This window comes from Protomyctophum parallelum (genome assembly GCF_964188405.1).
Source record: "Protomyctophum parallelum genome assembly, chromosome: 1".
Taxonomy (NCBI): domain Eukaryota; kingdom Metazoa; phylum Chordata; class Actinopteri; order Myctophiformes; family Myctophidae; genus Protomyctophum; species Protomyctophum parallelum.
This window is the reverse complement of record NC_139697.1, coordinates 36,635,410-36,660,802: the sequence shown is the minus strand read 5'-3', so window position 1 is coordinate 36,660,802 and position 25,393 is coordinate 36,635,410. Positions and strand designations below refer to the sequence as shown.

At 43.4% G+C, this 25,393-nt stretch overlaps 2 protein-coding genes across 2 annotated transcripts in view; one reads left to right on the top strand and one right to left on the bottom strand.

Moving 5' to 3' along the window:
* Window positions 1-25,393, top strand: part of LOC310876250 (receptor-type tyrosine-protein phosphatase U-like) — a 155,978-nt gene that overhangs the window by 86,613 nt on the left and 43,972 nt on the right. The window contains exons 5-9 of the mRNA XM_083789734.1: window positions 4,296-4,411; window positions 7,301-7,472; window positions 19,392-19,685; window positions 21,484-21,804; window positions 23,863-23,972. Of these exons, the coding sequence (XP_083645860.1) occupies window positions 4,296-4,411; window positions 7,301-7,472; window positions 19,392-19,685; window positions 21,484-21,804; window positions 23,863-23,972 (1,013 nt within the window). The remainder of the gene's footprint in view (window positions 1-4,295; window positions 4,412-7,300; window positions 7,473-19,391; window positions 19,686-21,483; window positions 21,805-23,862; window positions 23,973-25,393) is intronic.
* Window positions 2,228-3,918, bottom strand: LOC310868967 (C2 calcium-dependent domain-containing protein 4C-like; the record flags this gene model as incomplete). Its single annotated transcript, XM_083779468.1, has 2 exons — window positions 3,875-3,918; window positions 2,228-2,890 (listed from the first exon to the last, which is right to left on the bottom strand). The coding sequence occupies exons 1-2, from the start codon at window positions 3,878-3,880 to the stop codon at window positions 2,228-2,230; spliced, it is 669 nt and encodes a 222-aa protein (XP_083635594.1). The 5' UTR covers window positions 3,881-3,918.

The window sequence follows — 25,393 nt, the reverse complement described above, 5'->3', positions numbered from 1 at the left end:
GACTATTTCTCGGCTTCAGGCCATGACCCACCTAATGTGATTTTTATAGATATATAAATACATTGTGTGTGTGTGTGTGTGTGTGTGTGTGTGTGTGTGTGTGTGTGTGTGTGTGTGTGTGTGTGTGTGTGTGTGTGTGTGTGTGTGTGTGTGTGTGTGTTTGTATTAGTTGATGTGTTAAGTTTGTATGCTATGTTGATGAATTGAATACATAGGACCACAAAGGAAAGTCTTATCCTTTAAGCTTTAACGTCTTACTGTACCACATGCTGTTTACATTTCTGACTAATAGTAATAAAGTATTCAATCAATCAAGCTCTTGCATACTAACTAAAAAACCACAAGGTATACTGATATATCTTCTGTGCTACATAGGCATGGAAGTGACAATGAGATACTTAACCTCCTAGGATTTGATCCAACAGCGGGACATCTTGCCTGTGGGGACCACCGCTTGGGAGAGGGAGAGATTGAAAATAATACTCCTGCCCAGCTGGTCTACACAAACTTTGAGGATGCTGCCTGAGTTGCCATGAGGGCCAGGAGCTTCAATAAAAATGATATGTCTGCCAACTAGCTAGAAATGCAGCTTATGTTCCCAACCAATCACTGCAATCCTATATAGCTATTGGAAAGAGTCAACTCAACTGTAAGACATTTTAATAAGCAAATGTAGTGTGGATTAAATGTATTACCCTCTGTGAAAGCAAGCTTGTTTGAGATTACAGGATTTATCCTGCAACTCTAATACCTAATTTATATTTAATTGCATGACACACGCACACACAACCAAGTATAACGCAGGCTTTAGTTTGAAAGCTCTACTTCACTTCTATAAAAGCTAAATACTGTAAGTGACAAGCTATTTACAGCATTAATCAACTCAGTAATAGAGCACCGAAGTCTGACGTCAATATCGGTAGAGGGTGCAAATCCACGGGTTTATGTACTTTTTATTTGCATTGTAATGCCCATAGGGGGATTTTAGATTGCCTCATATAAGAGCTGTGTTTGAAAAATAAACATGTCATCCCGGCCGGTCATATCAACCCCCATGTACAGGCAACGTTTTTGAACAAATATGTCTAATAAATTCACCCCTTTGTTTTAGCATGTTTTAGCACCCCTTTGTTTTAGCTGTGAGATAGCATGCAGGTACTTTGGAAAATGAACCTTGTTCTGTATCTCAGCATCATCCATTAATATATCCTGTTGGGTAGCATCCAGCAGAGCTTTGAGCCATTATGGAGTGTCCGGGCTAAAAAGCTAATGCTTAATAGGGATGTAAAAGTAATGGAGGCTGAAATCTAGAAGTAGTACAGTATGTGATGCCTGGAGTGTAAAACATTTGGTACTGCTGAGAAACGGGAAAATGAATTAGTCTCTGCGGCATACCCAAGTTAATAGTACCGTTTATTTTGACTGGTGGAAGTCAGTCGTGGTGGAAAAAGTACTCAAGTATCAATAGGCTATGCAGAAATTGTTACAATACGTCCAGAATTAAAAATGTACTCTAGTATTCGTAGCAAAATGTACTAGGTACCAAAAGTATAAAGTGCTCATTATGCTGAATGTCCCATTTCACAAGTTGTCAAATATAATTTGAGATAAATACAAGCTCACAATGCATCACATTGTGAGCTTGTGTCAGCCATTTTGAAATAGCCAAAATGGGGAATTTGTTTTGTAATCAAAGTAACTAAAGTTTAAGAAGTGGAATAAAGTATGACATTTGACTTGAGATGTAGTAGAGTAGAAGTACTGAAACTTGGAAATGCTCAATTCACTCTAGTGCAGTAAGTGTACATTACACCACTGGTGGCCAGACCATTGAACTGAATCCATCCAGCTAGTAACAAAACAGTTAAGGTCAACCGCACCAATACAACATCTGGCCATTGGGGATAATGGTTGAAAGTAGTTGCATGGCAAATCATGGTGTTGAGTGGGCTTAAAATGAAAGAAAACACTGTTAAGTCACATTATGTGGACTTCAGGACACCGTTGACCTCTTACGGTTAGTCCTCAGACACACCTTACACTATTGATGCCAAGCGTTAACTACCACAGGCAAGCCATCATAGTACCTTGACCATATTAGCCATACAACAAACCAGAAAGAACTCTACTTAAAAATAGTATACTTTATTAAAATATCAAGTTAAAAACAAATCAAGTTAGAATTATGTTAAAAGGTACAGTACAATGACATAGTAAACATTTAAAATCAGTGGTTTGTTTCGGTCCGTCTTCTCCTGTCGGGTGTCAGAGCTCTGTGGGCGGCGCGCATCACCTTCTGGCCCAGAGTTTTAACAGGCTTGAGACGCATCGGGGGAACCGCAGGAGGTGCTGCCGATTCCTCAGACTGGCGTGGGTCACCGAGAGAGGACTCAAAGTCAGTTGTCAGAGTGACTTTCACCACTGGCAGGGCGTGCCGCTGGCCCTTGTGAAACATGGATTCCCGACGCTGCACGCAGGGGCTTGCTGCGAGCACAGCCCGGAACCCGTACGGTGTGGTCACCTTCTCCACGTGCTCCAGAGACATGGCCGCACGTGTGGACAGGTCCGTGTCCCTCACCACCTCGGGCTCTTCTGTGGTGGGGCCGTGGCGGGGGTGACGTCGCAGCTTAAACCCACGGGCCGGTGAGGGGCGGAGGGGATGGGCCAGCGGTGGAGCGAGGTGCTGCTGGTAGTCTGGGTCCTCCGTGGAGTCCTGGGACAGCAGTCTGCTGCGGTCGGGTTGGTGTCGTCGACTGCATGGGGACAGGAGACACACAGGAGACCTCCTGGAGGGTGAGGGGATGACGAACGACGGGATCCGCTCCGGTGTGAGAACGTTCCTCAATGACACGCCCACTTTGCAAGCTTTGAAGACAGACATTGTACACCCCTGGGGAGGCAGGAAGAGAGAGATATGAAGGACGCGATTAAACATGAACACTCCTCAAATCAAATCTTTGTTCTACAAGGGGAAGTGTGATTGTGGTCAGATGTTTATACAAAATACATGCATGAAATTCAAGTACTAGAGATCGCAGCATTCCATAGTGCGACAATAGATGCATGGCTGTATCACAGCCCCTCTTTTTTGGCTTTCATTTTAAGATAAATACAATTTAAAATAAAGGAAGATTGTGGCATACTTCTGTAGTCTACTTGCAGCATGCATGCAACGTTTTGCAATGGTCAGTCCAGCTCGCACACTAGCCGCAATACATTTGCAACACCAGCTAGCCCATTCATCCAAACAGATATGCTTGTATTACAATGTTAAACTCAACACATTGCAGCTGTAGTGTATGGAAAGCTTGAATTATCCCCCTTCAATCTGCAAAGTGTTTGTTTCATAAAAATCCACCATAGACCAAGTTCTGGGCAGGTGACATTTTGTTCTGTGGAAGCACTTGTTTTTAAATCAACGAATTGTGCTGATTCCTGCATTATGTGCACAGTCAGTGGTAAGCAGTAAGGGGCCGTTGAGTGACTTCCGACAAGCGTTTCCATTTCCAAACTCCAATAAGTTATTTCTTAGCATAAAGAACGTCATAACGTCTTACGGTGGATTTTTATGAAACAAACACTTTGCAGATTGAAAGGGGGATAATTCAAGTTTTCCATACAAGCTTTCCATACACTACAGCGGCAATGCATACAGCTACACTGTTTAACAATGCTTAATACACGCAGATCTGACTTTTCTATTTGGATGAATGGGCTGTCAATTTCTGGTGTTGCAACTCGATTCAAAATGTTGTGTTGCAAATTGCAGCTATACTATCACACACTCACACTAATGCAAATATTGCATTTCATATAGTTTTTTACATTGGATGATTTTAGCATAAAGCAGGGAAAAAAGGCATAAAGAACTTACGTGCATAAACAAACACCACACTCTGTGAAGGAAGGGAGAGAGAGACAACTAAAACCATGTGCTCTGCTCTGGTTTTATTGGCAGCTGGTTTCAACAGCTCACCAATCAACACTCACCATGGTTGATCAGCAATTAGTTCCCTGTTCATTTCTCCATCCTGCTCGTTAACACTGATTAGTGTTCAGCTGCATGTGCATGAGGAACATGTCTCTGTGATGTTGCTGCATTAGTGCATTACAGTTGAAAGATACAAAACTGTCACACAAAGCATAAGCACACCGATAAGTAAACAGTCATATGGCTCATTGAATAGATTAGACATCACACGTGTGACATGTATTCAGACAATGCTATTTGGAATGCTAAATTTCCACCAGCAGTTCATGTGTCCATGTTGGTGTTGTTTGTTGTTCTTCCACAGACAAGGTGCCCCATTTCTCTCGGCTGGGCGATGTGGAGGTCAACGCTGGACAGAACGCCACCTTCCAGTGTGTGGCTACAGGCAAGACTGCTGAAACTGAACCTTTTTTACTGGAGGTGAGATGAAAACGCTGCAGTCAGATGTTATGATATGTAGGCCTGCCACAATTAATACATTTTCAAGGTTTTTCAAAAATAGCAGATCTATAAGCTTCTAAAAGTATAACATAATCCTTAAAACACCAAAAGGGGTTCCTGTCCTGAATGGGTTAAGCTTATCGCAATTATTTTTGCATGGTCGTTTCCATTCAAACAGCTGGATGAAATGAACAGAAATTTCATATCCATCATTATTTCCATGTTGTTGTTTTGGGCATATACTGTAGGGCCATGCAACACAGTTGTAAGCTTGTTTTTTAAAGTATAAAATTATTACTTTTTTGGCCATAGTAGGCCTAAATTATTTATTTTGATCGTTCGTACCGGCTAGCCCCTTTTGCGACCCTCAGTTACCTTGTCTGTATTTTGGACGGCCGTAACCTAGTGTCCTTGAAAGTCAATCCACTCTCCCTGGGACGCAGTTTTACCCCTGTAGTATTTTTAATCTATTTTTGAAATTCTCTCTTCCTCACTTCCCATGTCCCGCCTCCCGCACTGCGAAAGGAGATGAGATGTTTAATTATTTTTGTGTTTTTCTTTTGTAGTGTTGACTGTGCAAAGTGCATGTGCATGGGCTACCAAACTCCTAAAGTCATCTCTCTCAAGCAAAGTTTAAATATAAAAAAATTGCATTCTAGATGCACATACAGTATAAGGCATGCCTCCATGTTTGTTGTTTGATGGTATCCTATGATGCATCTGAGCCTATTCTGTCACAGAAATTATGCCTAGTAGGACGACATTGGGCGACTTTTTATAAATTATCGCTAGTATTATTTTTTACCGATTTTGGCGTCTCCGTCACCCGTCAACGGTTTGCTTCCGCGTGGTGACGTCATTGATTATTTTCCCTTCGTCCACACTATCTTTAGTGACGACTTTTGCAGCGTTTATCTCGGAATTGAAGTTCATATTGAGGTGATCATACAAAATATCAATGTTTTAGGAGCTCAATAAAATAATCCCCACAACTTCACGGTACCATATCAGCGCTTGTAATGAAATGATTGATACTGATTGTTACTTCCGGTTCATCAAATCAGGCTCTTCAAAAGAAGAGCTTAGGCGGCTGAAAAGCGTGGCACGGAAGTGGCTAAAGCTGACATTAAACGTGCCGCTCAAGGACTTAACCACCTACTGCCCGCCAGGCTGCCAAACAAAAACCTGCTCCAGCTCCCCACTTCTCTCATTAGGATCAGAAGCAGAAAATAGAGATTTCTCACAAGCCATTATTTCTGTTTCTCCATGTGTTGTGTGGAGGGTCTGTTTGATTGTTGATGCTGTGTGGTGTGAGTTTTCTAATTACCGCTCAATCTCTCTTTGATCTACCTGGCACTAGTTCTCTCTGGACAAGCCTGGATCGGTTCTCCTCAACTCATGCCTCCGTTTAGGAAGTATAAAACAAAGTATTTGCATAATGCTTCCTTCTCATTTAGTATCATATTCTCCTCCAGTGAGCTTTAGGCCCCAAACGCAGAATTATTTATATTGCCAGAACAGTGGGGTATTTATTTAGTTTGGACGCGCTGTAAGCTTGCTTTAGTTTCAGGGTTAAAGATTTATTTCCAGCATATACAGTAGCTGAGGACATTCTGCTCTGCACAGCTGTCCAATTCAGCCTGAAGGAGGGCCACAACCCACACAAACCATGTAATATAGCATTTTAAATGTCCTTAGCCTTTAATGCTGGATGTAATTCAGAAGCTGCAGCCCTGAGCCGTCTAATACACAATGGATGAATGCCCTGGAGAACTGGCTCAATGCAGGACCAAATGCTATGAATGCAAACTACATTGGTAAGGAAATATATACAATTTGAAGTTAAGAGGGGGGAAACAAGCCTGATTGGGGCTCCCACAAAAGAGAAGGCCGTTGCACAATAAAATAGAAAGGGAAGGTAAAGCGTTAAAACCCGCAATAATCTCCACCTCCACTGCCGTATGCACAATTTTGTATTTTCTAAAACATATGTTACGTGCTTTTCAAAACTTTTCCTGCCCTCCCCTGCTAAACTGATTCAAGCATTCAGATGTCAAACCCAATTACTTTGAGGAATGGTAGCAAGCGACAGCTTACATAATATCCTGCTTCTGCCTGTGTGTGTGTGTGTGTGTGTGGAGCGAGCATCACAGAGCCCACACATTCGGCAGATCGGCGTGAAGAAGCGCTGCTGGCGTTCTGATTTTCCTGTCCCGCTAGTTGAACCGATTGCCGGTTCGCCCGAAGCTCCAACACATTAGCATGGAGAGATGAGGAGCTGTCAGCTCACACCTTCTGTTAGACACAACACACCGTGACACTCGCCTCGGTCGCCCAGCCTCAACGAGCCATCATCCAGAATCTGAATAAATGTTACCGTCACATCACTGGTTCACAGCTGTAAAGAAGCGGGTGATTTTTATTTGTATTTGTATATTTTTTTTGCGTAAGCTCTGTATATTGTCTCGAAAAGTAGAAAAAGGAGGAGGTGGGAAAGGGGTCAGTGAGAGAAGGCAGGAAACATCGAACAATAAATATCATAGCATATCAAAGAGAACATAAAAACATACACGTGTATATATATGCATTGCATAGCATAGTTCATAGTTCACCTCCCACTCACACCCTCTTTCAAACCACTTTCCTCCATGTTAGTTTTCCACCTCACATGCCCCTGAACACTTACAGTTATTGGAATGGACTTCTCACGCTGCTCAGGGAAACACAATCACCTGCCTGATCTACGGGTCATCTGCTCACGGCGGTCTTGTGTGTGTGTGTGTGTCCGCATTGTAACTGTGTGTTGTGTCTTCGTGTGTGTGACAGCGGCGTAACGGTGTGTGTTGTGTCTTCGTGTGTGTGTGACAGCGGCGTAACGGCGTGCTGCTGGACACGGCCTCGCTCTCCAGGCTGAGCCACAAGAGGCTGATGGCAACGTTCCAGGTGGAAGCGCAGCGTGGCGAGCAGGACCTGTACCGCTGCGTCACTCTGTCCTCCCGCGGAGCCGCCGTCTCCAACTTCGGCCAGCTCATCGTCAGAGGTAAAGCTGTGCGAGATGTTGCTGTTCGAGTGCTTTTCACTAGTGTCGTGTAATTTCATGAACCTAAAAGTATATTTCTATAAATGAACTTACTGAATTGATATGCCACTAAAGTCAGGATAAGCTATTTTTAACTAGAGTGTAAAGTCTCTCTCTCACACTCAAATTCCCCGAGACAGGAGGCATTCACACCTGAATGCAAGGCCATTGTTCTAAATCCTTTGAAGCTCCCTTCCCTGGGGAGTAATTTTCCACTTGGCAAGTTACTGTTGAGCAGATGCGGAACACTGGGTGTTCATTCTCAATATTCTACAAGTTTAAGCTTAATGACTTTTAACGAACAGTTGGTATGAGAAAATAATGAGACACTATAACCAGTAATAGTGAGTGCAACTTGTCTCTTAAAATGTAGGCCTATTATAAGAATAATGTTTCGCTCCACCGTCTTAATTCATTTCATTTAGAGTGTTCAGTTTTTACGTTATAGTTTCGTAACCTGTTCTGACTACAAGTGTTTCCATTCCATTTTTATATACTGTTAAGGTATGAGTAACCATGTTTATAAATTGTGTACAGTTACGTTCAAGTTTTGTTAAAGTTTAAAAACGGTTTATCAGCTAAAGAGCATCGCCCAGTTAGAACCGGATCAGGTCCTTTGTCCTCTCTGTGACTAGTCCCGCCTCTCTCTAGACCGGAAGGAGCTGGGTCTCAGATCCCATTGGATCTCATTGGTAAAAGTCAGGAAACGCCCGCTGCATGTCCAGTAGAGAGGAGGACCTAGTTATGCTATTTAAGGCCAGGTTTGCCAAGAAGAAAGGGTTCCTGGGTCCGGTTAAAACTCATCATTCGGCTAAGAGTTGTACTGTGTGTTGCGTAAATCCAGAGAAACCACGGAGAATTCCCTTTTGTTCTCATCGTTTTGTCTTGACTGCTGGACGGCTTTTGGATACAAAAATAAAGCTTTTTCTTCAACCTCGTCACATCGTATCCTGTTTCCGTTGTTATCCACCGCCGTACACTGGAAAAAGAGACGACAGATTGGAGCCTGAAGCAGTGAATTGATCGAGGCGGAAAATTGGTGAGTTGTTTCATTTATCGCTGGCCAATTTTCCGTTGCATCATGACAATGGACCCTGGGAAAGTTATTTTAATGGCGGTGTGCGGTGGTGGTTGGCTCGGGAACAAGGTAATGTATGTCCTGGGTTGGGTCGGGACAAAACAAACGGGGTGGAATTAAACTTTCTGCCCGGGCGATTATAATGTAGTTTCTGTGTGACGTGCTTTCGTCCTGTTTGGTGGTTAGAGCCTTTGTTTACATTTTGAGATGCGTGCGTGTTCCCTTTACGATTGCCGTCCGGCCATAGGCCGGCTGTCGTAAAGTGTGTCGTAATGGGTTAATACTGGTTTTGACGTTATATTTCTTCCGGTGTTGATAAAGCTACGATGAGGGAGGTTATGTTAGGGCTTAAAAATATTTATCGTTTTTCCCACATAGGCTGAGGTGCTCTACTTACACATGGGTGGGTAGTTTTAGTTGAACTGTGCGTAACGACTGTTTGATTGTGTGATTTGATGTATTTGTTTTTTAAGCACAGTATAATGGAGTGGATTGCATGTGTGTGCTCTGTTCAAAGGCTGTGAATTGCAAGGGGCTTGATAATTGTAGCTTTTAGACGGCCGTTCTGTTTGGGACGGTGGAAGTTATAAATGTGGGTTTTTTGACTCATGGATTAGCGAATTTGTTGCACTGTGTGCTGTGGGGTTTTGTCTGGTTCCGTGGCGTACAGAATAAATGCTAGTCCGTGATTATGTTAGGGTGTAACGTTGGTCCCGCGATTTTGTGATGAACTTAATAGTTGTCACGGCCGGTTTTTCACAGAAGAATGTCAGTTAAGTTAGTAAAACGTTTTATTAAGAAGTGTTACTTATACTGATGTTTGGAGTAAATGGCGTTAAAAGTTGGTACCAGTTAAAAGTTGGAGGAGTTGACTATTTCTTTTGTTATAAAAAGAGGCGGAGGTTAAGTGTTTGAATTACACACAGTGGTTGATATGTTACTATTTTTCCTTTATAAGGGGCATTCTTAAATGTGTATTTACGTTGCTACGATTGTGGGAGTGAAGTCGCTAAGTTGTTCAAAGTTAGTTCTTTGTTCTTTGTTTGGGGGTCTGCGCCGCCATTTTGTAAAGTTAGTTCTTTGGTCTTTGTTTGGAAGTCTGCGACGCCATTTTGTTTTTCAATTTTAGGCGGGGAAATGAATGTGTCTGTGAGTTGAGGAATGTGTGTGAGTTGAGGAATGTGTGTGAGTTGTGTTGTGTGTGTGTGTGATGTTGTTGGGACTACAGTTGTAGTTTTTTTTTTTTTTTTTTTTTTTTTTTTCTTGTGTTGTGGCGTCGACGGGCGCCATTTTGTTTTCTTTGTTCTTGGAGACGGGGAGGCAAGGGGAAGGGGGGGTCGGTAATGCAGGGTTACTTGGTCTTTGTGCGTTTTTTAAGGTTGGATATCTGTGTGTCTGTGTCTGTATGCTTCAGTAGCGTCTGCTTTGTTCTCAATTTAATCCGTTTTGGTCTGAAATCGTGTGCAACACGTTTCAAAGGGGGGAGTATAGATTAAATTGGGGTTTTCAGGTACAATTCAATTGGCTTTAATAATTGTAAATAGGTGGAGTAGTCTCGGTAGGCATCGGTTGTGTTGGGAGGTGATACAGATTCTTACGTGCTATAAAAAAACATGACGCTCAGTATGTACAACTGAGAGTGGTAATGTATTTCTGGCTGGACCAGATTTTATTCCTGCGTGTTGTGTTATAATAGTGATGAGTGCTTGGTCATTTTTAAACTTCATCAATGGTGCACAGATGGGAAGGTAGGTATTACCGTGGGGGTAAGTATTTGTTAAATTCGGAGTGTGGGTGAACAAAATAATAGCTTGGGGTCTGCGTCTTTTTGTCAATTATTAATTTTTTATAGCTGGGGCTTTTGTCCCCGGGTAAGAGAATTGCTGAACGTTTGGCATTACATGTAGACATGGGCTGTGCATTGTTCATTCATTCATCCACAGTTTATATAGTTCTGGACAAGTAGGATACAGTACCGATTCCGTATTTCATGTTTCTGGTTTTGTGTTGTTACATTTTTCTTTCAGAAAGGGGGCGTAGGTGTCCAGCTCACATCAGCTTGGGGCCGGCACTACTCATATTTTATCTTTGCCGGGGGGTGTTTGATGTACAGACCAAGGGAAGAGGGAAAAGTTAAAAGTTTAATGGGGAGTCTCTTACGGGAGTGAAAGAATAAGGATCTTGCTTAAATACAATTAAGGCTTGATTAAATCTGTGGACAATCTACAGTTCAGGCTGACTTCTGAAGTAAATATTCTTACTTCAAGTACACTATCTAACTTGGAAATTCAACAAGTACACTCATCTAAACTGGACTAAAATAGACAAAGTAAAAACAGTGACATAAAACTGTAAAGGGGGTAGCCATTAAATTCCTTGGTCTGAACGTTTTAGTGCCCTCTACTGGCGACTGTACAGAATGCCTGGATTCTGATTTCTCTTTCATTAATTGTTGGGCGTTAGCTGGTGTTCCTGGGTATATGTGTGTATTTTTCACCCTCGTTGTCTGTGTCATCTGATGAGTGTTGGGGTGAACCTGTCCACGCTCTGTTTCGTGTGTTGAGGTTGTATGTATGTTCCTTCCTTTGAAAGTATATATTGTTTAAACTGAATTCTCCCTGTTAGAATGTATAACCATTCTTTCTTTCCCACTTTTCCCACCTCATTGGGTATAATTAATAATTATCATCCCATATTCCCTTCATGTTTAACTTTCCTTCCAGTTGGCCACTGGAGATGGAGTTAATCATTTTCCTCCTGTTAAGGCCTAGACTTTTCCTTTTAGGGAAATTTCTTACCCACATATAATTGGTTAGGGTAAAAGGGTTGTGGGTTTGTTAGAGTGCCTTGGTAAATCATGTAGTCTTAAGACATGTATTACTGGCACATAAATCTTGTTACTATGTGAGTAGGATATATTGCCTCACGAGGGTGCATGTGAGATATACATTTAATGATAATTGCAGCCCCACATTTGTTTTGCAGATTAGATACATATTTTTCTGCTTAACTGGGACTAATCACTGCGCTATAGTATAGGCCTTGGGTCACGGAAAGCTGACAGTTAACTACATTGTGTGCATAAATACTGTAGTGTATAGGCATACACTAGGGTGACGTACATCTACTTAAGGTCACACATATATGCTATGAATAATACAAATTATTATTATCCACAGAGGGTGGAGAAAGCAGCAAAAGGGAAGATTCTTCTAAAGTGGCGTGGGGTGACACCTTGCTTTGGGATGAGCAAAGCGTGAAGGGGGGAAAATCTGTTCTTAGATATCAATAGTTTTCTTTGGGTGGAGGTAACGGGACATCTGTTATCGGTATCGTGGGTCGGTATGACTCATTGTTGAAAAGCATTTAATGGTGAGCAATGCATGATTCTTTCATTTCTATATTGTACGATAATAACGGTTTGAGTTATACTTTTCAGTTTGAAGGCAGATCCAGGGAATCGGTGAGTATCTTATTGTATAAATATCAAGTCTTTTTTCACTATTTTTTAATTAACAGTTGGGATAAATTATGTGCGTCCCAATGGTAAGTTGCTAATCGTCAGTGGATTACATTTGGTAAATATAATTTGATGTTGACTCGTTTCAGTGGATGTTTAATGCAAGCTGAGGGCCAACTCCTGACCTCTTAATAGTTATTATTGAACGAAGGTTAGGTGTTAAGTGACACTATTCCTCGTGAGAGAAACCACTCGGTTGTTCAATTTCTCATAAACTGTATAGACTTTAGTGCATGCATTTTTGTACTAACGGACAATTCCTGTTAACCTGGTAACTGCATGGTTGATTTTTTGTGGATACTTGGGGGTGTGGGGTTTTTTAAATACCTGTGTTCTCTTTCAGAAAACAGGAAAGGGAGGCGAGCGGAGCCAGTTGCTGCTTGATCAAGTGAGACGTATTGTAGGGTTTCCTGAAAACACTGTACTTTTTATTTTTCCAACTCAATATAGTCCATTTCGTTATTTTTGTTTAAACCTATAGTCAGTTACAACCTTTCTCACACGTGTCTCTGGACGTGAGTATAACATATACAGTGTTGCCTTTCACATAATTCGCATGACATCATACATTGTGCTTACGCATCTGCCTACCGTTCTCAAGTAAGTCTGCAGTCTGTAAGTGGCTGGCAATTTTTGAATTTCCTGCATGTTCCCTGTTAAAGTGAGGTGATAGTTGTAAGAACAGTGCAGGGAGGACGATAAAGGTTAGTTGACGTGACATTTGTTGTAATTCAATATCTCTGAACTCAATACTTCAAATACTGATTATGGCAACGGCTAGTCAGCAAGTTTCTTTCCACAATGATGAGTTTATTGACACGTTATCATCAATTCTGGGGAGGTGGGAATCACACGGTCCAATTAAGAATTGGCCCCGGGACAGCATATTTCATCCAGGTAATTTTAAACTCCTGGTAAACTGTGTGCACGATTATGACAAAATGTTGGAAAGGAAGTTCCTGGAACAAAGGAAGATTATGAAACTGTTCATTAAAACGGGGAAAAGATTTAGCAAAGCCTATGACCTCATCACCAAGACTAACATGTCACTAACGCAGCCACCCTCCAAAGGGGGTGACCATGATTTTAATAGGAGCGCTTCCAACTCTTCAAATAACAAGCATTTCGTGAACGCAGTGCTGGGGAAGGAGCGTGGCGCTGGAGGGGAATCGAAACATGCGGTTCCAGGGCGGAGGGAGGAGGGCAGGACGAAGACACCAGGTAGGGTCCCAGATAAGACAGGGGTCCGAACGCAAGACATGAAGAAGCCAGCAGGTGAGCCTGGTGTCACACCCCCTCCAGAAACACAGGGTGCGGCGAGTGGCCTTACACCACCATCAGACGATAACCACGAGGGGAAGGAGGGTAGCAACAAGATGGCCCCTGTCAAAGTATCGCCGTTGGTGATCTGTGGTCAACCTATTGTCTATCAGCCATGGGCTAACATGGATATGAAAGATGTCATCACAAGACTTCCCCCATTACAGGAAGTGGCACACCCGTGGATGACGAAGCTCGATACGCTGGCGGGGGGAGTTCCATTAGCCGTGGGAGATATGAAGAGACTGTTAGCGCACCTGGTGGGGTTTCGAGGGTTGAACAACATCTTGGCCCGGGCAGGAATGCAGGCTTACGTGGACACGGGCCTGGGAGACGCAGATCTATATGCAGACCACAAGGGGCTCCTATGTCTGGCAATGAGAGAGCTTTACCCCACCGACTTCAATCCGGACAGGATAGGAGGGCCTCCGCTGCAAGGACGGGCTGATGATAGAGGTAACAGTCCCACACCTGCCGGGATCACCACCCGGTCCACTACAAGGCCCGCCACCTCTCCCACATGTCCTACACAAGGAGGAGCTGCGTCAAGTGTCAACGGAAGGGGGGCAGAGGCGGTGAGATGTCCTGCAATGATCGAAGATGGTCCTGCCACACAGCTGGATCAGTCTCAGTATCGGAACAGACCCAGCCAGGTCAGAAACGAACGCTCAGACACCCCGCCGCAGAATTATACCGGTTGTCACAGGTGCGGTGAGCTGTCGCATTTCATAAGGAACTGCCCGCAGCCTAAGCCACGATCGAATCATCAACAGGGCTCACAGCAGCAAAATCAGCCGCAGCAGTCACAGGAACCTAGGGGGGATCGGCCATCCACATGGCAGACGCAGGATGCGCGTGGTCCTGTCGGTCCAGGCCCTGTGGGGGTGAACTTTGGGGCTGACGTGTTCTTTTGGAACATCAACATCTGAAACTGCAGATGGCGAGCCTGGCCACACCGGCGTCGACACCTCAAGATACCAGGTACCAGCCGGACCAAGGGTTTCATCAGGACGGGAGGGCTTCACAGTGAGTCCGTCCTATTTTTCAATTTTTCAATCAATTTTGGACATATGAGGGATTGTGGGGAAAAGAGAAACTCTTTTCTGGCGAAACGTGGAAAAGAGAAACCCCTTCCCTGCGTTTGGGTGAAAATTAAAAAAAAAAACTGGGAGAGGCAATGACAATGTTTCTCTGTTCGGGATGTGCAGTTTCTAAATATTTCCTGCTCCTTTTTTCTTCTGGTACAACATGGTAAGAGTGTTCATAGTATATGCTGTCAGGGGGCCAGTAGGACAGCAAATGACAGAAGGGAGGTTGTGGCAGAAGGTTATCATTGACATGTTGACAAAATCAGTATGTGTATAAATATAGTCTGTCACTCTTTTTGAGTAACAGAAGGGGGGAGTATATTATAAAGTCAAATTAATAAGAGGGTATTTTTTTCATTTTCAGGTTGCATTTTTTAATACAGTTTGACTAAATTCTTTAAAAATGTATAAACATATTAGGAGTCAGAGTGTCACGATAAATAGCTTTTGTTTAGTTAGAGGGAACATGCAATACATTTTGAACTTGTGACTTATAATTGCTTGGAGAAATGACTTTTTGTCAACAAATGTGCAGTCTAATTTAGGGTGCATTATTCACGGATAGTAATTGGGTTGTTTAAGAAATAACCATGGCATTAACAAGGCAAACGAAAAATGAGACTACATTGTTAAAGGTAATAGGAGTTGGCGAGATAAAAAGGACCTCACATAAATAAGGATAATTTGATTTTAATATAAGGAGGATGATTTTTTAGGACTTTGAGTGACACTGAATGGTCTACTAAGTTACTAATAGTTCAATGCATGCGTGTGCTTTTGCAAAAGAACGTCTAATCTTGGTGTGGAAGGGGTTCATATTTCTAAAACAGGGAGCTGATGGAGAGAAAGTTGCAGTGACAGCAGCATCCTTGGAGTATGCGAGGGGTGCCAGTGAGCATCCAACATCGTGTCAATATCAGAGGCTGTCTGTCTACTTCTGCGCTACACGTCAAGTCGTGCTCCTCAACTCTATAACAGCTAACCTGAGTGCAGCGGACCACATCATCGACAAGCGGCTAAGCAGTTAACCAGAAGACTTCATTGTCAATACTACGTCATCGATGGGGTACCAAGTGCCAGTGAGGACTTCACGTCTACAAGAGTGCTCTGACGCACTTCAGCTGTGGCATGACTAAGGCTGGTATACAGTCGTATAGTCGCCGATTTCTGAATGTTCAGAAATAAGTAATCCTACATGGAGTATTCGGTCCTGAGGAGATAGCTGGTACAACCTCCAGCCATCCTTTGCGCAAAATGCCCTGGTGACCAAAATGAAGATCATTGCCATTTCCGTGGATTACTGGTACAAGGCAGTCCAAGGAGCCAGGATTCATCTGCGTTTATATTTTAGTCGAAAAGAAAATCTATGCGCGTGAACCGTCATCGCAGGAAATTTCATTGAACTTTGGAGAGAAGGAGAAAGAAAAATATGTCGATATTGGATTGTTATGAGTTTGTGTTTATGTTTTCCTATGTTTCAAATTTACTGGTACAAGGGATTATTAACATCAGATATGCTTGCGTTGAATGTATTTACCTTTCAAATCCACAGGTGTGACTTCTTGAATCATGACGGATGTTGTGGTTCCATTTTGAGGTTTAATTGTACTCCAGCTTTCCAAAATAGACCTGGTAATTCTTGATGTGTCATTTGAGGTTAACTTTGATTGTATTTCCAACCTAGGGGGGATACGATGACTGTTTAGCTAACTTTTTATTTTTTACATGTTCAGGTTAATAATTGTGTAGGTGTTACAGTGTCAAGGGAGGAGGCTAGGATTTGTGTACCTATTTCTACATATGTTTTGGTGGTGGGATGTTTCAACGGGGTATTTTCATTATTGCGGTTCTTACTATTTACCATTGGTATTATTTCTGATGGTTCATTTCATGGACAGACAGTCAGTTTAACATCTGTTAAAAAGGGGTCATTTAAACAAATATTCCGGACTCTCCAACCAACGTGTTTTATCAAATTAGGTTTTTTATTTTCTTTTTATTTTGTGACATTTAGGCATAAAAGGGAGGACCTTTGGGTTCATTCATTCAGTTGTTTATATAGCCAATGGCTACATAAAAGGGAGGATATGTCGTGTAATTTCATGAACCTAAAAGTATATTTCTATAAATGAACTTACTGAATTGATATGCCACTAAAGTCAGGATAAGCTATTTTTAACTAGAGTGTAAAGTCTCTCTCTCACACTCAAATTCCCCGAGACAGGAGGCATTCACACCTGAATGCAAGGCCATTGTTCTAAATCCTTTGAAGCTCCCTTCCCTGGGGAGTAATTTTCCACTTGGCAAGTTACTGTTGAGCAGATGCGGAACACTGGGTGTTCATTCTCAATATTCTACAAGTTTAAGCTTAATGACTTTTAACGAACAGTTGGTATGAGAAAATAATGAGACACTATAACCAGTAATAGTGAGTGCAACTTGTCTCTTAAAATGTAGGCCTATTATAAGAATAATGTTTCGCTCCACCGTCTTAATTCATTTCATTTAGAGTGTTCAGTTTTTACGTTATAGTTTCGTAACCTGTTCTGACTACAAGTGTTTCCATTCCATTTTTATATACTGTTAAGGTATGAGTAACCATGTTTATAAATTGTGTACAGTTACGTTCAAGTTTTGTTAAAGTTTAAAAACGGTTTATCAGCTAAAGAGCATCGCCCAGTTAGAACCGGATCAGGTCCTTTGTCCTCTCTGTGACTAGTCCCGCCTCTCTCTAGACCGGAAGGAGCTGGGTCTCAGATCCCATTGGATCTCATTGGTAAAAGTCAGGAAACGCCCGCTGCATGTCCAGTAGAGAGGAGGACCTAGTTATGCTATTTAAGGCCAGGTTTGCCAAGAAGAAAGGGTTCCTGGGTCCGGTTAAAACTCATCATTCGGCTAAGAGTTGTACTGTGTGTTGCGTAAATCCAGAGAAACCACGGAGAATTCCCTTTTGTTCTCATCGTTTTGTCTTGACTGCTGGACGGCTTTTGGATACAAAAATAAAGCTTTTTCTTCAACCTCGTCACATCGTATCCTGTTTCCGTTGTTATCCACCGCCGTACACTGGAAAAAGAGACGACACTAGAGCTCCACGGGCGTGAGCGAGCACACTCACTCGCGTCCACACAGTGCTGTGATACAGTACATGGAGTACACTCGCCCGCCTACGCCACTGCCTTGCAGATACCCGTACAGCATCTATGCAAATGAACTTGCAGGCGGCACCTGCCAACTTGTCTCATCAAATGGCCCCAGGATGCTCCGTCTTCCACATTTCTATCATGGGAAATGCATCCAAATCCACAGATACACATGGTGCATAATTTCTCTATCTTTAAAATATGTGGTCGCGCACGTAGCGTAAATCAAAATCTTTATGATTGCATGGCATAATGCACTCTTCTGTGTTAACTGACCATTTAAACCGTTTCATCCACCCACACACACTTAGCCATTTCATTTTCTCTTTCCATCTGTGACTCCCTCAATCAGTCAGTCCTATTAGCTACAGTATGTCCTAATTAGTTATAGTATGTCCTATAGTCAATACATTATCTACTTGCTGTGTCCTCCAGGCTCCAGCAGCATGCGTAGGCACTAGGCAGCAGTTGTTTACATGGGTTGGTTCAGGCAACAGGCATGCTTGTAAGTCTAGAATTACACATGTGTTTTCATTAATTAGATTTACCTCTTCACATTATCCATCAGGGTTCCTATTATGCAAATCATTCATGCAAATAAGCCGCTATTCAGCTTTGTTATGATGAAAATTAAGATTTGCTTCGTTCAAGGGCCTCTCGTGGTCTCGATGATTAAAAGATCTGAGGCTCTAACAGAGCATAAATAATAATATTTTAAAAAGACATTGAAATCCTTGACTTTTCCTTTCTTCTCAGAATGTATCTATTGTAGAGTTCTCAAACTCTGCCCGAACCCGACCAGGCCCGACCCGACCCGACATTTTAGGGCCGGGCCGGGCCTAAAATGTATGCTAATCAGTAGGGCCGGGCCGGGCCTGGGGCTCCATGAAAAAAATATATATTTTGAATTTGTTTAGAATAATAAAAATAATAGTTCTGTTCTGTCTGTTTGTGTATTTATCTATTATGAAGATGGTGCTGACTGGCATTTCACTTTTACTCTGTGTAGAGTTCTCAAATTCTGCACAAACCCGACCAGGCCCGACCCGACCCGACATTTTAGGGCCAGGTCGGGCCTAACATCTATGCTAATTAGTCGGGCCGGGCCGGGCCTAGGGCCTGATCAGTTAGGGCCCAGTTAGGGCCGGGCCTTTTTTTTCGGGCCCGATGAGAACTCTAATCTATTGCACTTCATGCTTTGGTGTTACATCTATTGTTCAAAAAGCCTAATGTAACCGGGGTTAGGGTGATGACGGAACCTGAGTTTGATATGCATTAGGCTAAGGACCCACAATTGATTAAATTCTATCTCTGGGACCCCAATCTATGAACATTCTGTTGTTGATTTGATCCGATATGGACTGTCATTTGGCCCAGAATTCCTGGGCCTGTAAATGGTACAATATGGGGGCCGGGTCCTCAGAGATCCTCCGACAATGCGTCTGCGAGGTGGTGTGATCTTGTAGATCGGCTATTTTCGACAAAAGAGCAGACCAAGTACCGAGCCAAAAGTCAGGTTTACAAAGCATTGAGGATTTAAGTTGTTAAATGTCTGAAAATAACTTCACATTTACCATATGTAGTGGGGCTCCCTGCTTCATGTCTCTCTCAGCTATGGGGTCCTTGGCCTGAAAAACGTTGCTGCTTCCATTCTTGCACATTCTCCAGTTGTATTATACGGTATCTCTTCAGAAATCCCTTGCATGTTACCCTTACCCGTCTCTTCATTTGCAGTTCCCCCCACACCCATCGCGCCCCCTCAGCTCCTGCGGGCGGGGCCCACCTACCTGATCATCCAGCTCAACACCAACTCCATAGTGGGGGACGGTCCTGTCATTCGACGGGAGATCCGGTACAGAGCCAGCCAGTCACCCTGGACAGAAACCCACGGAGTGGGTTCACTCACCTACAAGGTGTGGCACCTGGAGCCGGACACAGAGTACCGTATCAGTGTTCTGCTGACCCGGCCCGGAGAGGGAGGCACGGGGGCACCCGGACCCCCCCTCATCAGCAGGACCAAGTGTGCAGGTGAGTAGACTCACAACGTCAGTGTCTAATGCTTTGATTAACTATCTAACAATCTCCCAGCTTCCATTGTTAAAACTGGGTTAAAACTAAAAGTATATACAGACACACACGCACGCACGCACGCATGCACGCACGATGGCTGGTTCTTCGCTTGCGAAGATCATAGAACCAATCTCTTTGATACACTGTGTCTGTCATCAACCAAAAATAAATGTGGGGAAGCAGCATTTTATTTATATGCACCACATAACAAATGGTGGATAAAAGTGGCACTCTTATCCTATTATATAATGAGGAACCTCTTTGAAAATATTGGAACGAGTCCTTTGGGTCAAAAAGGTTTGGGACTCCTGCTGTTTCCCAAAGTTTGCAAATACTTTGAGTGCACACATCCCCCGCCAGCTGGGTATAGATTACCAGTAGTTTATTTTATAACAGAAGAAGAGCTTTCTGTTTGCCGCTGCCTTTGATTGAGTTACTTTCCTATTTATTTCATTTTCTTCTGCACTGTATTTGTATTGTACATTTTGTTTTATGCATACTATTAAGGTGGTTGTTTTCGGAAAACCGATGGAGAAACGCAGCTAAAAATCCGAATTCGCATCCGATTCGCGCCCGGTGTGTGGAGACCCTTTTTTTGCGCGTTTCCTTTCCTTTCCTTTTTTTTTTTTTTTAACATTTTTATCCCACGATGTTGTAACCTATTTCTCACCCCTGTGTCTAAACTAAACATAAATCTCACTTAAATTGGATTGCAATACAATTTCAAATGATAAAAATATTTTTTTGAGGCCCCCCCCCCCCCCCCCGTCAGGGGCCCCCGGGCTGTAGCCCACCCTAGCCCAATGGTAAGTCCGCCTATGTATACTGTAGGGATCAAATAAGGAGCTGAATGGAGGAGAGTTCACTTCAGCAGATTTGTCCTATCTGCCTTGAACATTGAACATTGAACAAACTGCCTAGCTGACAATGTTTTGTGCTGCCTGGGATGTATGAATATATTCATGGAGAGTCCATGTATTGTCTTCATCTGCACAGTATCCCACTGCCGTCAATCCGTCGGTTGGATTATAGTTATGACGTTCCCACACGTCGTACAGTCTGAATGTGTTAATGATGTTTGGGAGACAAGAAACGTGTTCCTGGGGGTTTGTAATGTACACATGTGTTTCTGTGTTGAACTGGCTGTGAAAAAACAAATGTGGCCCTCTGAGACAAACATCTAAATGTAATGCTGTTGTAATTTCTGTTTTCTAATGCGGTCTGGAAACAGCTCCCATATAGTCAGGTTAGACATTATACTCTTAAAACCTCTTAAACCCCAGGGGGGTAAAGGGGGTAAATCTGCAACATCGGAGTTGGAACCGGAGACCAATTGGGTCTCCATTGACCCGCTGAGCGCAGTTCGGAGGTGGACAGCCGCTGCCCCCTGGAAATGGGGCTCAAGAGGTTAAGTCTAGCCTGACCAGTCATACGTAGTCAGCAGTGTTTTCTTGTCACCTTGGCTTTTGTTATCGCTTGAGTTTACTTGATTTTTTTTCTTTTTTTGTGAGGCGGGATTTTCTGAAAATCTTTTGAAATAAACAAATTGTAGGAAACAAAAAATATGTATATATTTACTCACGACCCACTCGGTCCACAACCCACATATGGGTCCCCAACCCACTGTTTGGGAATTGGGTAATTTTGCCCAATGGATCGTCATGTGATTGAATGACATCTAAAACCCTTTTGTCTCTGTGTCTCCACCAGAGCCCATGCCTTTTAATTCAACCCTTTGTCTCTGTGTCTCCACCAGAGCCCATGCGGGCCTTGCGGGGCCTGACGGCCACAGAGATCGAGCCCCGCCAGCTGGCCTTGCAGTGGGAGCCCCTGGGCTACAACCTGACCCGCTGCCACACCTACTCGCTGTCCCTGTGCTACCGCTACTCCACGCCAACAGGAGGCGGCGGCGGGAACAACGCCACGGTCAGAGAGTGCCTGTCGGTGGAGGGCAACACGTCTCGCTTCACGCTGAGAGACCTGCCGCCCTTCCGCTCCGTCCACGTCCGCCTGGCGCTGGCCAACCTCGAGGGCAAGAAGGAGAGCCGAGAGGTCACCTTCCAGACGGAGGAAGACAGTGAGTGTTCAAACAGATTATGTTTTACTGCATACGCACGCACACACACACGCACACACACATTGACTCATACAATAAGCTGGACCTGTGGATCACCAAGACTATTACAATAGAAGATCAGCCGTTTAAACAGAGACAAGTGAAAACAAATTATCAAGAAAGCCATGGCCACTAGCAAGATAATACAATGATTTTGCTCATCTTTGTGTTTAATATTTGCCTGTGTACATCTGCAGACATTGCACACATTGTTATTCAAATTCCCCCAGATGAACAGCGGGTCAAAATAAGTGACACGTTGTTCACTGTTGGAATGACAAAGTTATCTTGGAAGCAGACAAATCTGCCATTGCAAAAAAAGAAAAAAAAACTGTGCCCTCTGCAAATTTGATCTGGCACCAATCAGTTGTGATTGGAATTGAATTTCATTCCCTCCAAAGTAGTGAGGGACCTAGTATGCAAATATGGGGGCAGGTCTGAGTTCTGAGGTGCCTGTCTGACTGACATCAAAACATGGATGCAAAATAACTTTCTAAAGCTCAACTGCAATAAAGTTCTCATCATTAGCCCTAACTCTCTCACCCGCTCTTCTCATGTCTTCTCCCTCACTATTGATGGCTCCACTGTCACGCCCTCAACACAAGTCCGCAACCTCTGTGTCATCCTTGACCCCACCCTCTCCTTCCAGCCCCATGTCAACCACATCACCAAAACTGGCCTTTTTCACCTCCGCAAGGATTCGTCACCAGGGTAACATAGTGGAACATAGTGGATGATTGAGATTAATTTGGCGACATTGGATGGTGGCCGTCCTCATAACACACGGCTGTCCCGTACATTTTCAGTTCCTGCCAGTGCTGAGAACGTAATGAACTTTCATACTCTGAACAGCACAATACTGCTGAAATGTACGGCGGAAGAGATACAGAGAAAAGCGAGTGCACTGTTAATTATCTGCACCTGCTGCACATTGATGTCTTTCAGGCGAGAGGAAACAAAACACTGACGGGTTTTACGCCGCCGCCTGCAGGGATAAACGCCGCCTGAGTATCAGAACTGACAAGTTAACACACAAATGGATTGTGTCATAAATAGAAGTCAACTTGACCCTCCTCATTTTTCTGCAGCATTTGATACACAGATCTGAAAGCTCTCCAGTCTCTCTGTCAGTGCAGGAACCACTGTCAGACTTAATATCTTTATTTGATAACAGTAAGTGAAACCCAGCTGGTGAAAGTTACCCCTGTGTCTATTTCTTGTTGGGCTCCACAGTCAAACATGGCTGCAATGCTTTGTGCTGCACAGGGAGCAGATTTGACTGCCAATGATCCACGGAGGCAACAGGATTTGTCTCAAGTGTCCTCTGCCTGACTCAGAGACAGGCCACAAGGCTTCATCGTTCTTCCCTTCTTTCCTTTTTTTTGCTGTTGCAAGGAACAGGCATGCAATTACACAGTTTCACGCACGCACACACACACACACACGCACACACAGAGCCAGAGGGAGAAAGTGATAGACATGTATTGGAATTTTCATTTCCGTCTTTTAGGAACATTACTTTTTTTTAATGGGAATTTCATGGAGGCAAAAATACAGGCATATTTTTTCCTCCGGATATAAGACAAAAGTCCTGTTAGTGGCCGTTTGGCTCAGTTCCCTGTTTTTTTTTTTTCTTCAGTCAGCATGACGCTAAAGAAGAAAAATGGCATGTCATCCTCTAAGACTTGGCGCTCTGTTATCAGACAGTGGAGCAGCGCTGGCACACACGATCCCAGTTCATGCAGCGGGCCGATAGCGAACCTGTCTGTGCGCTGCACGCCACTTCATCACTTCCCTTCCTGAAATGTATCACTGTTTCCCCTTTCATCTTCTCACGGTCCTCTTGGTTCACCTCCTTTTATACCAATGTGTTTTTATCATTTAATGAAATTGAAAATCCTCTGGCTTACAGGCACAAGATAATGTTGAGTGCACTGTGCCGTTTGTCACCAAGAACGTTGTTTTGTTTCTTTCCTCTCTGTAGTTCATGAATGTTGTTTTCTTTCTTTCTCTCTGTAGTTCCTGGTGGCATCGCTCCAGAATCGCTGACCTTCACCCCATTGGACGATATGATCTTCCTCAAGTGGGAGGAGCCTGTGGAGCCTAACGGCCTCATCTCACAATATGAGGTATGCTACCTAGCATACCTCCCACAGTGATTCCAAAATCACTGTGATGTGTAATTCCTTCATATCACCTACCTAAACCATTTCAGTTACAGGATGGATGCTGCTTCGCAAATATCTATTTTGTTCTCTGTCAGTTAATAATGACTAAATGATTCAATTGCACAGAGAAGTAACACAGTATTATGAGATTCTGTCTATTGTTTTTGTTAATTTGACCAAATGTTTGTAGCAGCATGCGATACACAGGAGTCCTGACAATTCCTTCTTCACAGTTCATAAGATATATACATTCTTACGGTAGTGAGATAGAAACCCAGACTCCAGTGCTGTAATTAGATGGGGGACAAGCATTATTTGCCTAAGAGATGCCTCCATAAGGGGGCAACTTTAAACGTTTCTAATTGATTATTGATGGCTTCATGCTGTGCGTGATGGCCACAGTGTGGGCTGCATAAGAGGATTTATATTAACATCATCATCATCATCATACTATAATTCAGTCAATGTCTGTCTGTCTGAATGTGTGTCTGTCTGTCTGTCAGAAACACAGCCGTATCTCCTCACCACCTGCACCAATCGCTCCCAAAAAAAAACGCACCCAGGGTGCAGTACCCCCAGCGACCACAAGGGGGGGGGGCAATATCTCACAACGGGTAAGGGCTAGTATGAGTACGAGAGTACGAGAGCGTAAATAGGCACAATAACAGCAGAAATCCACCAACAGATAATTACACAACAACATACAATACAATCTGAACTGCAGACATCCACCCAACACCTCTTTTTGAGTGGCGCAACCACTCCCTTACGGAGCTATGTGTGTGTGTGGGTGGCTGGGTGGCTGGCTGGGTGTGTCTGAGCACGAAAACAGCATGGTTGTTTTTCACAAACTGTGCGCAACCTAACACACACACAAACACACATTACAGTACAGTGACAGTACAGTACAGTACAGTAGAGGGTACAGTAGAGGGACTCCCACACGGTAACTGTCAGTTCTCAACCGTTTCGGACACGGACGGCTCGTCGGAATCGGGCCAGCACCCTGGGGGACGCTGTGGGTCAGTACAGTGACAGTACAGTACAGTAGAGGGTACAGTAGAGGGACCCCCACACGGTAACTCTGTCATTTCTCAACCGTTTTGGACACGGGCCGGCACCCTGGGTGCGTTCCTGTTGGTCTGGAACTTCCGGCACATCGGCACAATATGTATTGCATCCATGCTGATAAGCAACATCTCACTAAAGCAGTGTTAATTTAGCTGACTAAGACTAGACTGAGAGTAAACAATTTCAGATGAGTAAAATTGGGCTAAAACTAAATGGTGTGCTATTCAAAAGACTATAAGAGTAAGACTAAATCAGAATTTGCTGTCAATATTAACACTGCACTAAAGATGAATTTGCAACAGCCTGTTCTC